At 46.5% G+C, this 16,068-nt stretch overlaps 1 protein-coding gene across 6 annotated transcripts in view; it reads right to left on the bottom strand.

The window, feature by feature from the left end:
- PRDM15 (PR/SET domain 15) overlaps positions 1 to 16,068 on the bottom strand; it is a 125,971-nt gene that overhangs the window by 41,977 nt on the left and 67,926 nt on the right. For all 6 annotated transcript variants that reach the window (XM_049874922.1, XM_049874920.1, XM_049874921.1 and 3 more), the window contains 5 exons: positions 10,967 to 11,191; positions 7,798 to 7,927; positions 6,056 to 6,237; positions 5,751 to 5,845; positions 5,187 to 5,274 (listed from right to left, as the gene is read on the bottom strand). In XM_049874922.1, the coding sequence (XP_049730879.1) occupies positions 5,187 to 5,274; positions 5,751 to 5,845; positions 6,056 to 6,237; positions 7,798 to 7,927; positions 10,967 to 11,191 (720 nt within the window). The remainder of the gene's footprint in view (positions 1 to 5,186; positions 5,275 to 5,750; positions 5,846 to 6,055; positions 6,238 to 7,797; positions 7,928 to 10,966; positions 11,192 to 16,068) is intronic.

Here is a 16,068-nt window from a genome sequence, read left to right on the forward strand (position 1 = left end):
AGTAATGGCAAGAAGCAACAAGAGACAGGAGGGAGCCCAAAGGGCAACGTGGCCAGGAAAGAGCACCCCTGCCCTGTCTTCAGTCATCTACCCAATGACCCGCCACTCAGAAGGTGGGTCATGATGCCCTTGAGAAGGCTCATTCTCAGCTGTAACAACAAACAACTCACGTCCTGTTATTGCCAAACTATGTCAGCCCTGTTCCCTCCCACGCCAAACATCCCCCACAGCATTCAGGGGTGATTCCTTGCAAAAAATGCAGTAGCCAACACTGTCCTTGGTTCTGTACCTCCATCAAATGTGGCTGTGGCCATTGGCCCCACATGTCCTCAGGCCCCAGGTCGGTGGGGTTGACCTTAAAGGGAACGGTGGCCTTCTCTCCTCCCGGACAGGCTCCTCCTTCTGCCAGCTCCTCAGCAAGCCTGCCCCCTACCCGTCTTTCCCAAGAGCAGGTTCCATCAACGCTACCAACAATCCCCCTGCTCCCTGCTGTCTCTCCCACAGACTCCTTCCCCATGGCAGGTAAATATCCCCAAGTTTCTTCCACCATTAAATACATCTGTCTTTTTCCTAGGTTCCCCTTTCGTAGAAACCTTTCCACATCCCACACGCACTCACGCAAACTCACACTCTCTCACACAGGCATTCATGCATTCACACACTGGCACATGCACAGATATCCACACACTCAATGCAGATACCCACATGCCCACACCACACACATACATACACTCTCTCGCTCGCACATACACGTTCACACACTCACATGCAGACTCTCAGTCACACACACACGCCCTCACACTCACAATCACAGACTCTTAGTCACACACACACACACCCTCAGCCCCACACTCACAGAGTCTCAGTCACACACACACCTTCACTCTCTCAACCACAGACTCTCAGTCATACACACACACCCTCACATGCACAATCATAGACCCTCGGTCACACACACTCTCATAAACTCTATCACTAAAACACACTCACAGACTCACAAACTCACACTCAATCTCACACTCTCAGTCATACAGACTCACATACAGACTATCACACACTCACATACAGACTCTCAGTTGCACACACGCTCTCACACACTTTCAAAGACTATCACTCATGCACACACTCTCAGTCACACACACGCACACACACACACGCACACAACCAAGCCTGCAGGCACAGCTCACATCCCTGTGTCCACTGCCCCACCTTTCAAGCCCTTCTCACCCAATAGCTGCCAAACTGTGGTTTCCTCACTTTACCCGGGGCCCCATCCATCCATGTCCCACTTCATATACCCCCCAACGTGGGAACTCTCCCTCCAGGCGCCCAGGACACCCCCTGAGCTCCTCTGCCTGGCTTCCCCTGAGCCAGCGGTGCTCCCGCGGCCCAGCCCTGACGGCTTCCTCTGGGTGAGCTGGGTCAGCCGGGCCTGGAGCTCCTGTAGCTGGAGACTGGGGCAGTGGCAGCTGGACCCACGGTGTGGCCTTGACTCAGAGCCTTTCTCACCTGGATGGTGCTGCACAGCCCAACACACTGCTTGGGTTTCTTTTTTAAACTGTAAAATGACCCACACGACCCCACTCCTTTCACCGTGCTTTTCTGGCTTAGTGTTTGGTGGTCTGTGCACGTAGCTATGCAGTCCTAGGGAACAAGCATTGATGTATGCTTCCTAAATGTTAGGCTAAACATTTCCACAGTTATTGTAATGGCTACATACTACTCAATCCAGTTAAATTTGTCACCATTTACTTCATTATCTTTGGTCTTGTAGATAATTTAATGATGCGATTTAAAATAACGGACCTTTTTTCCTCTGCTATATTTCCTTCACATGAATTTTTAAGAACGAGACCATCAAACTCAAGGGCACCCGCCACCTTGCTTTGTGAAGGGGCCACACCCATACAGTGCCACCTCATCAAATCAAGGATGCTCTCTATCCAACCTGGGCCTGCTAAGGAGCACAGGTGAGCCTGCCCACCCTGCAGGTGCGGGACAGCAAAGGTAAGCCCACCTCCCTGCAGATACAGGACAGCAAAGGTGAGCTCGCCCTCTCCGCGGGTACAGGACAGCACAGGTGTGCCCGCCCTCCCTGAAGGTGCAGGACAGCACAGGTGAGCCTGCCCTCCCTGCAGATGTGGGACAGCACAGGTGAGCCCGCCCTCCCTGCAGATGCGGGACAGCACAGGTGAGCCCGCCCTCCTTGCAGGTGCGGGACTAACTGGCCACATCACAGGGTGGATTTCCTACCGCAGGTGTCAGATGCTGGTGGATCAGGAGTCCAAGAAGGCACCTGATCCCAATGACAGCGCTTCTCTATCAATGGTCCCGCTGCTGTGGGGTCTATGTTTTCACTTTAATAAAATGTAACAACTTGCATCAGGTGCCTGTCCCTGGGCCTGAGGAAGAGGGTGAGTTACGAAGGGCAAGTACATGGGTTCCCCGGAAACAGGGGAGCGGGTTTCGAGGGAACCAGCCTGCCTGGGGGCCTGGACTTCAGGCTTTGCTCCTCTCTGTCAGTCTTTAAGGTCACAGGCAGCAGAGTGAACACTCAGATGAGTCCCATCAACAGTTTGTCTCACTGCAGGGGATAAATACAAAGACTTGTCCCGTTGAGCCAAAGCTGGAGAAAAAACCACCAGCCTCCACATTTTAGAGCACTTTCCCTTGCGTTGTACAAATTCTCAGTATAATGGTCTGTGGGAGATAAACATTCTCATAACTTCAGTGCTATAAAAAGTATTGACAAATACCATGCTAACAATATATTATGCAAATAAGCTCAGTTTCAAGATTGTATCCTGTTATTTTCAGCCTAAAACTTCTAACTTTTGAAATGAGAGCATCCCAGGGGAAGGAAATTGCATTTCAGTGTACTGTTGCTCAGTTACTTCTGTTTGCTGGACAAACAAGGAGCCCTGGGAGCACAGTGGTTAAAGAACTCGGCTGCTAACTGAAAGGTCAGCGGTTCTAACCCACCAGCCGCTCCTTGGGAGAAAGACGTGGCAGCCTGCTTTCGTAAAGAGTACAGCCTCAGAAACCCTACAGGGCAGTTCTACTTTGTCCTGCAGGGTCGCTGTGAGTCGGCTTCCACTCAACGGCAAACGGTTAACGAACAAAGATAAACATCTGATGTAACAGAACTTTCAACTGACACATAGCAACTGCTGCTTCGACTTCTTTTACTTTGTTCTCCTTCATTCATGGGCAGAGAGAGTATTCAAAATAAAAAGTGGACAGCTTCTCTTCCTCTACCTGAGATGATGGCCCAGAGGCCTTCCTCCCCACGGCAAAAGACACTGGGATGGGACGTGCCCTCTCTTGAGTCCTGATGCCACCATCACCTCACTTACCTGGAACATGTGTTGCCACGGCTGAAGGGGCACCCTCCCTGACCACAGTTAACAAAACGAAGGTTGGTCCGTCTGACGGATACCACACCAGATGGGAATAGGTGGATGGGAACCCTAGGGAGGGGAGGCCTTAGAAGACAGGTGGGGTGGCACACTGAAAAATCATCTGGAGGTTTCTGGAGGCTACTTCACACCTCAGACCCTTATCCTCTAGAGCAGCTAAAGCTTAGGTCAAACCAAGACTTACAAAAGACCTGCCATGGGGACAAAGGCCCGTGGGCAGAGAAACAAGACAGGTTTTCAAATAGGAACCCTCAACATGGGAACAAACAAAACCAAGACACCAGCAGCCACTGCGGAGGCAGGCGGGCTGGTGGCTGGGCTGCTCCCACCTGGCTAATGCCGGTTATGGTTCTCGGAGGGATATGGGGACGGCTTGCCACCACAGATCCAGGGACGCACACGAAGTGATCAGTGAGAAAGGGGTTTGGTATAATGGTTTAACCTGATAGGTCTCTGAGCCGACCGCCACTGGTGCCCCATCCCAGGTTTGCCATGACTCCTCAGGACACACAACACAAAGCAGTGTCACCCTCACTACCTGGCGCTTGGCCTCCTGCCATGACCACCATGGGGACCTGGGAGGTGTGTGGCTCCACCATGGCACACCCAGGAGGGTCTGCAGAGAGGCAGGGAGAGGGGGTGCACCACTGGATTCCTGTATGAACGCCTCCCTGCTACACCACAGCCAGCTGCAAACTCTGCCGGACCCAAGACGCCTCCTCCTCTCTCCGCAGGCTGGTCACAGCAAGGCAGCTTGTGACTTCACATGTGGGCGGGACAGGAATGAGTTTTCATTTTACTCTTGGAGACTGGTGGACAGAGCAGGGTCAAAGAAAAATGATTTTTGCAAGGTATCAACAATGTCCTACGCTGGATGCTGGCAAGAAAAATGAGTCAAGGCCAGCTAATAACTAAGGAACATCACTCCAATGGCTGAGGCAAAACTCTCTCTTGGAAAGCCATTAAACCAGTTGCCGTCGAGCTGGCGCCGAATCCTGGTGACCACACGTGTATAAGAGTAAAATTGTGCTCATAGGGTTTTTGGTGGCTGATTTTTTTCAGAAATAGATACCAGGCCTTTCTTCAAGGCTCCTGAATGGATCCGAACCGCCAGCCTTTCAGTCAGCAGCTGAGCACATGACCCATCAGCATCACTAAGAACCTCCTTCTAGAGCTGTTATCCTGACCTTTTTATGTACTTCCCACAGGGTTCTGTAATAAACCATACGCTGCTCACCATTCTTAGCAAGGATGGAAACCCCCATTCAACAAAGGCCTCAAATGTGAGCCCACATGGCATTTCGATGGAAGACCGACAGGAAGTAAGAATTCAATTCCTTTTGACACCGGAAGTTTCCACGGTGTATCTTTAGCATAAGTGCTAACTGCTTCGAAGCAAAATGAACCGAGAGAAACGCCAGAGGCAAGGTTTGTTCATTAAAATAATCTTAACTTCTTTTTAAAAGTTCAATGGTTTCTATCAGGTTATCCACTTGGGCGGTACAAACGATTAAGCATAAGACTACTAGCTGAAAGGCCGGTGGTTTGAACCCACCCAGGGCACCTCGGAAGACAAGCCTGACAACCTGCTTCCAAAAACTCAGCCACTGAAAACCCTACAGAGCAGTTCTACTCTGACACACAAGGGATCACCATGAGTCAGAATCGACTTGATGGCAACTAAGAACAACAACGCCCGGGAATCAAAGCTGCACCGAGTCAGAGAGACGCCCAAGGTCATGGCGGCGCACGGAGGTACCCTCTCACCTGTCCTGCAGTTGTGGAACTCCAGGGCACTCTCAATGCGGAAGGCTTTCTCACAAGTCCCACACCGGTATCGGTACTCACTGTCCACCTGGATTCAAACAGGGAGCACGGTTAGGAGGAGGACACCGGGAACCAGATTAGGACGGAGAACGAGCTCGCTCAGTGTACTGTTCTGGCATTTTCTGAAGTGCGTATATTTTACAGCTCTTCCCACTACTACCCGCCTACTCTATTTAGGAGCACAGCAAATTTTTCACTCTTGCCACCCAACGGCCCTAGAAAGAGAATCCTATATCCAGGTCATGGTACTCCAGATGTCAACCTCCCGCTCTCCCAAACTCCTTCCCCCGCCTTTGTCAGTCTTAGCAGGCAGGGGTGGGCTACTGTGCAGCCCATGGGTCCACAAACGCCCCAGGCAACAGACGTCCCTCACTGGGCTCGCTCATGCACATACTTGTTCTTTCGCTCTCTCTCCTTTCTTCTCTTCCCAACGTGATTATTTAGACTCAACCCTCTGTTTCCTCCACGAACTAGAAGGAGAACCCTGGGGTCGTTTCCACCCACCTCATTCCTGCTGTGCTTGTAAGAAACGTGTTGTTTTAGACTCTCCTTGCGGCTGAACAATTTTGCACACTCCTCACATTTAAACAGCTTGTCACCTAAGAAACCAACCAACAGAAAGCTGATTCACTATTCAGGCGTTGACTAGGAAACGGGTTCACCACCTCTGAATCACTGAAGTGTGGTTTTTTTTTTTTTTTAAAGGTCTACAGAGCCCTCTCTCCCTCCACATTGGGGGTGACCCACCTTGGGAGAGAATCACCCCTGTCTCCCACAGCGCAGAAGGGACCCCTTGATGGGACACTCACCGTGCGAGCGCACATGCCTGCTCAGGTTGCTGCTGTTCTGGAAGACCTTGCTGCAGGTGTTACACTGGTAGACCCGCTTGTGCTCACCCAGCTGCCTGATGAGCTTCCGCCGAATGCCGTGTCTGCTGGAGAGGATCAGGCTCCTCTTGAGGCTGATGGTGCTATGCGGGGGATGCGTGAACCTGCCAGGTGAGACACGCCAGTCGCTTAAAGGGAGGAGAGTGACGGGGTCGCTGGAGAACACAGAAGCCCAAGGCTGCAATCGTCTTAGAGCCAGCCTCCTTCCCAACCTCCCAATTAAGCCTGAGCCTACACGGGAGATTTGTAGGAATGGGCTCCGGCACTGCCCCAGGTGTCAGGGCATCTATCATGGATTGAATTATGTCCCCCCAAAAATGTGTGTATCAGTTGGTCTGGGCCATGATTCCTGGTATTGTGTGATTTTCCTATATGTTGTAAATCCTGCCTCCATGATGTTAATGAGGAAGGATGGGCAGCAGTCGTGTTAGTGAGGCAGGACTCAGTCTACAAGACTGGATTTTGTCTTGAGGCAATCTCTTGAGATATAAAAGAAAGAAGTGAGCAGAGAGACAGGGGGACCTCATACCACCAAGAAAGCAGTGCCAGGAGCAAAGTGCATCCTTTGGACCCGGGGTCCCTGCACAGAGAAGCTCCTAGTCTGGGGGAACACTGATGAGAAGGCCGACAGAGAGAAAGCATTCCTCTGGAGCTGACACCCTAAATTTGGACTTTTAGCCTACTTTAAAATAAAAAATATTTTTTAGCCTGCTTTACTGTGAAGAAATAAATTTCTCTTTGTTAAAGCCATCCATGTATGATATTTCTGTTATAGCAGCACTAGATGACTAAGACAGCATCCAACAGGGAAAGACACCTTGACTATATAACAGCCATTAATGAATTTATTCTGTAATAGCCACACCTCTGATGTGTTTTACTCCGGCCACCAGGATGCATGGAGCTCAATTCGTGCCTCACCTAGAGTAAGTACGTTTGTGTTCTGTTCTTCTCACTTGGTTTTGACATTTTATTCTATTTTATACTTTTCCTGACTGGATTTTTAAAAATTTCTTCTCCATATGAAATGTGCTTTTGACAATAAGCCACCTGAAACCGTCTTGGCAATAAAGCGGAGTATAAACAGGCAACATTCCTTGTGACATTAACTCGGTCTCGTTTTTCAGTATGTCCACCGGTTCACCAACTACATATTGTTGTCAGCTGCTGTCAAGTCAGCCCCAACTCATGGTGACTCCACGTGTGTCAGAGTAGAACTGTGCTCCATAGGGTTTTCAATGGCTGATTTTTCAGACGTAGATTGCCAGGCCTTTCTTCTGAGGCACCTCTGGGAGGACTCAAGCCTCCAACCTTTCCATTTGCAGCTGAGCACAAATTTTACTTCAGGGTAAAAATTTAATGAAGAATAATAGCTGAGGGAGAAAGAAGTATTTTCCTTGTTCGCAAAAAGAAAAAACAAAACCCAGAGCTAGGTGTTAAGTTACTGACATTCAAATATGACACTGTTATCACAGTGGATGTACTATGAACACCTGAGTTCCATACGTCACCGCTGCTTCCCAGGCCTACGAGTTCAGAAAACAAGAAATACTGCCATTCCCCTCTCACCAGGCTTTGCCCCTGGGAGGCAACTTCCCTCCCCATCAGGTCAGCTGCCTGCTTTTTGTCCACCAAGATGGACCACACGCCGAGGCGGGACTTACTTTGGAACAGAGCCACTGTCGCTGGTGGCAGTGGCCAGCTTCCCCAGCACCAGTTCCATGATGCGCTCATCTGGGGCCGCACTCACAGGCTCATCTGGGGGGACCTCAGTGACAATCTCTGCCACGTGCTCTGTGAAAGGTGAATGTGACAGGTTACCATAGGGGCAGGGGACAAACACGCCAAACCAAGAAGACCTGCCCAGGAGAGGCACCAAAACCAAAAACCCAAACCAGCTGCTGTCAAGTCATGGTGACCCCATGTGTGTCAGAGAACTGTGTTCCACAGGGCTTTCAGTGGCTGATTTTTGGGAAGGAGATCACCAGGCCTTTCTTCCAAGGTGCCTCTGGGTGAACTTGAACTTCCAACCTTTTGGTTGGTAGTCAAGCACGTTAACCGTGCCACCCAGAAACTCCAAGGGAACCACAGCCAAGCCAAAGTTTTAGAAACTAAACTCTAAGATTTAAAAAAAACAGGGGGGAAAAAACCCAACCAGTAACATTTTAGAATCTATACACTAACCCGTATCTACAGAAAGACAAAATTTTATTCTTAACTCAAAACCAGAGTTATAATTTACGATTTTTTTTTTCCCTTAGGCAGCAGTCATAGCATTACTTCAATCCCTCTGCACACCTATCAAAAATATTCTGGATATATAGTGGAAACTTATAACTCAGTACATTAATTCTGACAGCGATTTGGAAATATTAACCTTTATAATAAGACATGGCATCTTGTGTATATTCAAAAAGCAGATAACCACTGTATACAGAAGTCAAACATCCACGTTGCAGGGGCCCAGGCCTGAAAGTCTGGACCAACTAAATATGGAGAAATAAGACAACTGTGGTAGCCACTGGTTTCTGGCACTTCACCTATTAAATGTCTTCCTAACACAAGTCATAATTAGCGAAGTAATCACTTAACAACCTCCCATGGCCTTCCCACCTTCTGCTAGCTGTTTACACAGAGTAGCAATGCTGCTGGAGGATAAGTTAAACCCCCTCCTCTTTATCAGTACCTAAACAGGGCACACACTGGGAGATGGCGGCTGCCCAGGGTAGGAAAAGGTCAACCTGAGATGATGAGAGGCTCTTCTGAACTTCCTTTGTTAATTCTGAGACAGAATAAGAATTTCTTCTCATCTTCACAAAGGAATTCTGAGATACGCCAGACAGCAAAGAGAAACCTGCCCAGTGATCAGTAACGAGGTTGTGAAGGGACCAACGTCCAGACATCATGTCTGGCTCCATGTAGGGGGCCGGTGAGGAACTGCCGTGTGTCGGCAGCTCTGACTGGGAAGGCCGAGTGAGGACAGAGTTTGGAGAGCCCTGCAGGGCTGTGAACCCCTGGAGAGGGGGTCACAATCAACGGAGGACACTGTACAGTCACGGGAGGAGCATTAGCCCAGACCTGGAAACACCCCAAATGCCCATCCATAGGCAGTGTATTCACACCATGGTGAGGCAGTCACACTAGGTTGATATATTTACACAACGCTGGGATAGTCAGACACAGTGGGGTAGTCACATCACGGTTGTATATTCACACAATGGAACACTGTTGTTGCTGTTGTTAGGTGCCCTTGAGCTGGCTCCAACTCATAGCGACCCAGTGTACAACAGAACAAAACGTTGCCCAGTCCTGCGCCATCCTCACAATCGTTGCTACGTTTGAGCCTACTGTTGGAGTCACTGTGTCAATCCATCTCATTGAGTGTCTCCCTCTTCTTTGCTGACCTTCTGCTTTACAAAGTGTGATGTCCTTCTCCAGGAATCGGCCCCTCTTGATGACGTGTCCAAAGTAAAGTAGGAAGAAATCTCACCATCCTGCCTTCTAAGGGGCATTCTGGCTGCGTTTCCTCCAAGACAGATTTGTTCATTCTTCTGGCAGCCCATGTTCCATTCAGTATTTTTCACCAACACCACAATTCAAATGCATCAGTTCTTCTTGGTTCTTCCTTTTTCATTGTCCAGCTTTCATACGCATATGAGGAGACTGAAAATACCATGGTTTGGGTCAGGTGCACCTTAGTCATCAAAGTGACATCTTTGCTTTTTAAGATTTTAAAGAGGTCTTTTGCCACAGATTTGCCCAATGCAACACGTCGTTTGATTTCTTGACTGCCGCTTCCATGGGTGTTGATTGCTGATTCAAGTAGAATAAAATCCTTGACAACTTCAATCTTTTCTCCATTTATCATGATGTTGTTCATGGGCCCAGCTGTGAGGATTTTCATTTTCTTTGTGTTCAGATATAATCCGTACTGAAGGCCGTAGTGTTTGATCTTCGTCAGTAAGTGCTTCAAGTTGGCTTCATCTTCAAAAAGCAATGTTGTGTCATCTGCATATTGCAGGTTGTTAACAAGTCTTCCTCCAATCCTGATGCCACATTTTTCTTCCTATAGTCCAGCTTCTTGGAGTATCTGCTCAGCATACAGACTGAGTCTTCCTCCGATTCTGATGCCAAGTTCTTCTTCGTATAGTCCAGCTTCTTGGAGTATCTGCTCAGCATACAGACTGAATAAGTAAGGTGAAATAATACAACCCTGCTGCACGCCTTTTCTGATTTTAAACTACATGGTACCCTCTTGCTCTGTTCAAACAACTGCCTCTTGGTCTATGTACAGGTTCCGCGTGAGCACAATGGAACGCTGGTCAGCCACGAGGGAGAAGAGCAACTCTGGACATGACACAGTGAATCCCGCACACATGATGCTACATGCAAGGAGCCGGCCACAAAAAGGGCTCCATTCACATAAAATTCTAGAATAGGCAAAACTAATTCATGATGAAAATAAATTTAAAAAGTGGCTGCCTGGAGTGTGGCTTGGGGGGTGGGAAGATGGGCTAGAAAGGGTCATGTGGGCATGCTCAGGTGAGTCAGAATGTTCTCAGTCCTGACTGGAATGCTGGTTGCCCAGGTGTACACGTTCTTCAGAGTCTACAACCTGTGCGCTTTTTAGTGTGCAATTTACTATAGCACATCATACATTCATAGAGATGATTTAGAGACAGAAGGAATATTCCATGTGACCTCTCAATGCTGAGTTTCCCCAGGTTGTTCAGGGTGAGATGGCCTCAGGGTCCCCTCAAACCTTTTAGACCTCGGGGCCCAGGAAGGGGCTGTCCCTCCAGGCCCTCAGCTCCCAGGGACTGTCTCCCTTACCTGCAGGGTCCTTGTCTTCCACGATGACTAGTGGCTGCTCAGTTCTTGGCGCTTTGGGCTTTCTCCCCCTTCGAGGCTTTTTCTTCAGCTCTTTGGTGGCACTGACAGTCTGGGGCCCTGTGGGCGGCTCCCCCTGGGGTGCCTCTGGTTCCTTCTCGGGAGTCGCTTCGCTCTGGCTGGGCGGGGGAGCTCCTTTGGCTTGTTCCAAATGAGTTAACAGGTGCTCTGTGAGAAAAGAGATACAACTGTTAGACGAGAGTTAAGAAGCAGAAACAATGGGAAGCCTGTCAGTATGCCCCCCCCCCGCCCCTACCCCACTGCTCCTCCTGGGTTTTGGGGTTTGTTTTTCGCTTTTCTGTGGGGAGGTTATTTTCTTTGCTAATAGTGTGCCCTTTACACAGGTAAATAAACTTTATTTCCACTGCTTTAGAAAATGAAAGCATGTCCACTGCCCAAAACATGACTATTACTTTCAAAAGTAAATTAGATGAAAAAAGCAGGGTAGGTTCACCATGCAGAGTTCTGTAAAAAAACAAAAGTATACACACATTTGCATGTGCAAAAAACCAAAACACTGCATAGAAGCAATACGGCTTTGCTTTATTTTCAACTGAAGAAAGCCTCAGAGATCTCCCAAGAAAATATCAGTGTAAGAAACACAGGGAACAGGTGGGCAGGGCTGGGGCACACAGCTGAAGAATGGACAATTTCCCCAAACGAAGGAGCCTACAGCTCAGACAAGCAGGATCCCAGAGCACCAGCAAGAAAAGGAAGGAAATGACCCGCAAGACAGATGAAAACCACAGCACTTGAATGACAGAAGGCACCTTCGTGCAAATTGGAGCCAAAGACTGACTCTTCCCATTGCAAAGCTCAACTGATTCGACGTAGGCATTCAAGATTAAGTGGTTGTCATTTTTTCATTTGTTCAGTATTGTGCTGGGTTTGTGCCCTCAACGAGCTGGATGGAGGAAGGGAAAGAAACTTCAAAAGCAATTACAATACAGGGTGACCCATTTGGCAGTTCAGCCACATAGCAGAACATGTTAGCAATGACCCCACTGGGCTGGAAACACTGGGAAAGAGTGGAGAAAATAGGAACCACCGCCCCCTTTTTCTAATACACCATTGAACTTAAAAGAAAGAATGCAAGAGCTTTCATGCCAGACGTGCAGAAGAAACTTAAAACCAAAGAATAAAAACATGGGTTGATATCAAGGCACCCAGGGATTGGGATCTGGGGTCCTCATACATACAGGTCTGGAAGACAAGGCCTTGGGTCTGCATGGGAGTCTATAAGCTGAGCTGATCATAGAAAGCGAGATCTCTGGAAGGACTCCTCTAGGGTCCATTGGCCCAGGAAAGCAAGAAAAAGCTGGTCTCTGCTCAGATATCACAAAGGGAGGGATGGAGGGATCAAATGAGTCCCATAAGAAAATGAGGCCCCAAGCCAGAGCCACATGTGGGTGCAGAACACAAATTTATACTTCTCAAGCCAAAAAAAAAAAAAAAATATATATATATATATATAAGTTGGTCTTAGGCCTATGAAACCCCTGGGGGGCCTGGCAGAAGCAAAATAAAAGCACCCTATACCAATACTTCCACAATCCAGGGTACATAAAAGAACCACCACAGAAAAGAATCCCTGCTAAAGATTTCACACACAAAAAAATATAATAATAATAAAAGCAAACCAACAAACAAAAAACTGAACAAGGAAACAATTCACCATCAGGCTGTCAGCAGACACAAAAAACAGGAAGACTGGTATTTTGAGATAATGGAGCAAGCTGGGAATAAAATATGTTTGGAAGTAATATATGGGAGAAATGTTTAAATGAGTAAAGAAGGATTAAAAACTATAAGGAAAGATTAAGATATAATGAAAAATAGCAGGCAGATATGGAAAATAACCAAGTAAAACATCTATAACAGGAAAAATATTGACACTGAAATTAAAAACACAATACATAGATTAAACAGAAGACTAGATACAACTGAAGAAGGAATTAACAAACTAAAAGAGAGAGCTGAAAAGACTATCCAGAATGTAGCACAGAGACTAAAAAAAAGAAAAAAAAATTTTTTTTTGCTAGAAAAACACAAGAGGGAAGTAAAGAGACATGGAGTACAATATGAGAAGGTCTAAAACATGTACAATAGGACCTTCAAAAGGTCAGAACAGAGAATGAAGAAAAAGCAATGGGCAAGATAATGGAAGAAAATGATCCAGAATGAAGGACATTATTCCTCAGATCGAAGATTCATAATAAGTCGCAAGGAGAATAAATAAAAATAAAGATGCAAATGATGACCCTGTAATAAACTGCAGAGCTTCAATGACAAAGACTTCAAATGCATCCAAGGCCAGTATGTAGGTCCTAACCCCTGGTACCTGCGAATGTGTCTTTGTTTGGAAATAAAATCTTAAAGATGTTATCAGTTAATATGCATTCATGCCAGAGTAGGGTGGGTCCGCTGAATGGTGCTCTTATAAACAGAGAAGAGACACAGAGACCCAGATGGAGGAAGGCCAGACATGTAAAGATGCATTTACAAGCCAAGGAGTGCCTGGGGATTCTAGAAACTGAGAGAGACAAGAAGGCATCTTCCCCTAAAGCTGTTGGAGAGAATATGGTTCTGCTGACATTCTGAATTTGAGCTTCTAGCCTCTAGAATTGTAAGAGAATAAATTTGTGTTCTTATACACCCCCTAGTTTGTGGTACTTTATTATGGCAGTCCTAGGAAATTAATACATCTATGAAGGAACAATTGAAATGAGAACAGACTTCTTGATAAAAGTAAGGGAAATTATAAGGCAGTGTAATAATATCTTCAATATGCAGAAAGAAAATAAGTGTAAACCACAATTTCAATACCCAGTAAAAATATTTTTCAATAAAAAACACTAAGACATTCTGAGACACACACAGAAGGGTTTTTCACTAACAGGCCTGGTCAAGAGGAAATTCTGAAAGACAACGGGTAAGTGATTTTAAAGATTAGAAATATAAAACAAAAGATGACAAGGAGTAAAAACCCTATCTATGGAAATTAGGAAATGCTGTTTTAAATAACTCTAAATTCAGAACAGGCCTGGTCATCTGCTTCCAAAAGGTCACAGCCTTGAAAACCCTACAACGCAGTTCAACTCTGCACACACAGGGTCACCATGGGTCAGAATCGACTTGATGGTAACTAACAACAACAGCAAATTCAAAACAGAAAAAATTATGTAAATTAAAAATAATTAAAACCAAAAAATAAGAGAGGCACAGACCACATATCAAAGAGAAGGATATATACTCTCTACTTGCTGGAGGCAACATTTTTTATTGGCCCCTTAAAGCGAGTATGTTAATTGCGTTCTTCAAATCTTCTATAGCCTTAAGCCCTTTCTGTTTGCTTGATTTATGAATGTTTATTAAAATAAATAGATGCCTTAAAATCTCCCATTATGAGGGTAAATTTTTCTATTTCTCCTTGTAACTCTTTTATGCTTTATATATTTTGAAGCTATGTTTTTGGGTGTACATAAATTTAAAACTAATGTTTCAGATTAGTGAATTTCTAACTAACAAGCTTACATCATTTTTCAGTATTATATATTACCTATTAATTATTTAATATAGAAAACAAGGATTTAGCTTTCTTTTTTTTTAAAATTGTACTTTAGATGATGGTCTGCAGAACAAGCTAGCTTCTCACTAAACAGTTAGTGCACATATTGTTTTATGACATTGGTTAACAACCTTTCTTGACCCCTCCTGCCCTCCAGTCCTCACGCCTGGGCTGGTGTGCCCCTTTAGTCTTGTTTTCTTTCATGAGGCTGCCTAATCTTTGACTGAAGGGTGAACCCTGGGAGTGACCTCATCACTGAGCCAAAAGGGTGTCCAGGGAGCACCCTCTCAGGGCTTCTCCAGTCTCTGTCAGGCCAGCAAGTCTGGTCTTGTTTTTTTTTTTTTTTTAAATTAATTTTTATTAAGCTTCAAGTGAACATTTACCATTCCAATCAGTCTGTCACATGTAAGTTTACATACATCCCACTCCCTTCTCCCACTTGCTCTCCCCCATTGAGTCAGCCCCTTCAGTCTCTCGTTTCGTGCCAATTTTGCCGTCTTCCCTCTCTCTCTATCTTCCCATCCCCCCTCCAGTCAAGAGTTGCCAACACACTCTCCAGTGTCCACCTGATTTAATTAGCTCACTCTTCATCAGCATCTCTCTCCCCCTCGCTGACCAGTCCCCTTCATGTCTGATGAGTTGTCTTCGGGGATGGTTCCTGTCCTGTGCCATCAGAAGGTCTGGGGAGCATTGCCTCCGGGATTTCTCTAGTCGCAGTCATACCATTAAGTATGGTCTTTTTATGAGAATTTGGGGTCTGTATCCCGTTGGTCTCCTGCTCCCTCAGGAGTTGTCTGTTGTGCTCCCTGACAGGGCAGACATCGATTGTGGCCGGGCACCAACCAGTTCTTCTGGTCTCAGGATAATGTAGGTCTCTGGTTCATGTGGCCCTTTCTGTCTCTTGGGCTCTTAGTTGTCGTGTGACCTTGGTGTTCTTCCTTTGCCTTTGCTCCAGGTGGGTTGAGACCAATTGATGTATCTTAGATGGCTGCTTGTTGGCATTTAGGACCCCAGACGCCACATTTCAAAGTGGGATGCAGAATATTTTCATAATAGAATTATTTTGCCAATTGACTTAGAAGTCCCCTCAAACCATGTTCCCCAGACCCCAGCCCCTGCTCTGCTGACCTTTGAAGGATTCCTTTTATCCCGGAAACCTCTTTGCTTTTAGTCCTGTCCAATTAGGCTGACCTTCCTTGTATTGAGTGTTGTCTTTCCCTTCACCCAAAGCAGTTCTTATCTACTGATTGATCAATAAAAAACTCCCTCCCTCCCTCCCTCCCTCCCCCTTTTGTAACCACAAAAGTATGTGTTCTTCTCCATTTTTTCTATTTCTCAATATCTTATAATAGTGGTCTTATACAATATTTGTCCTTTTGCCTCTGACTCATTTCGTTCAGCATAATGCCTTCCAGATTCCTCCATGTTATGAAATGTTTCAGAGATTCGTCACTGTTCTTTATCGATGCGTAGTATT

The sequence above is a fragment of the Elephas maximus genome, chromosome 2 (genome assembly GCF_024166365.1).
Source record: "Elephas maximus indicus isolate mEleMax1 chromosome 2, mEleMax1 primary haplotype, whole genome shotgun sequence".
Classification (NCBI taxonomy): Eukaryota; Metazoa; Chordata; class Mammalia; order Proboscidea; family Elephantidae; genus Elephas; species Elephas maximus.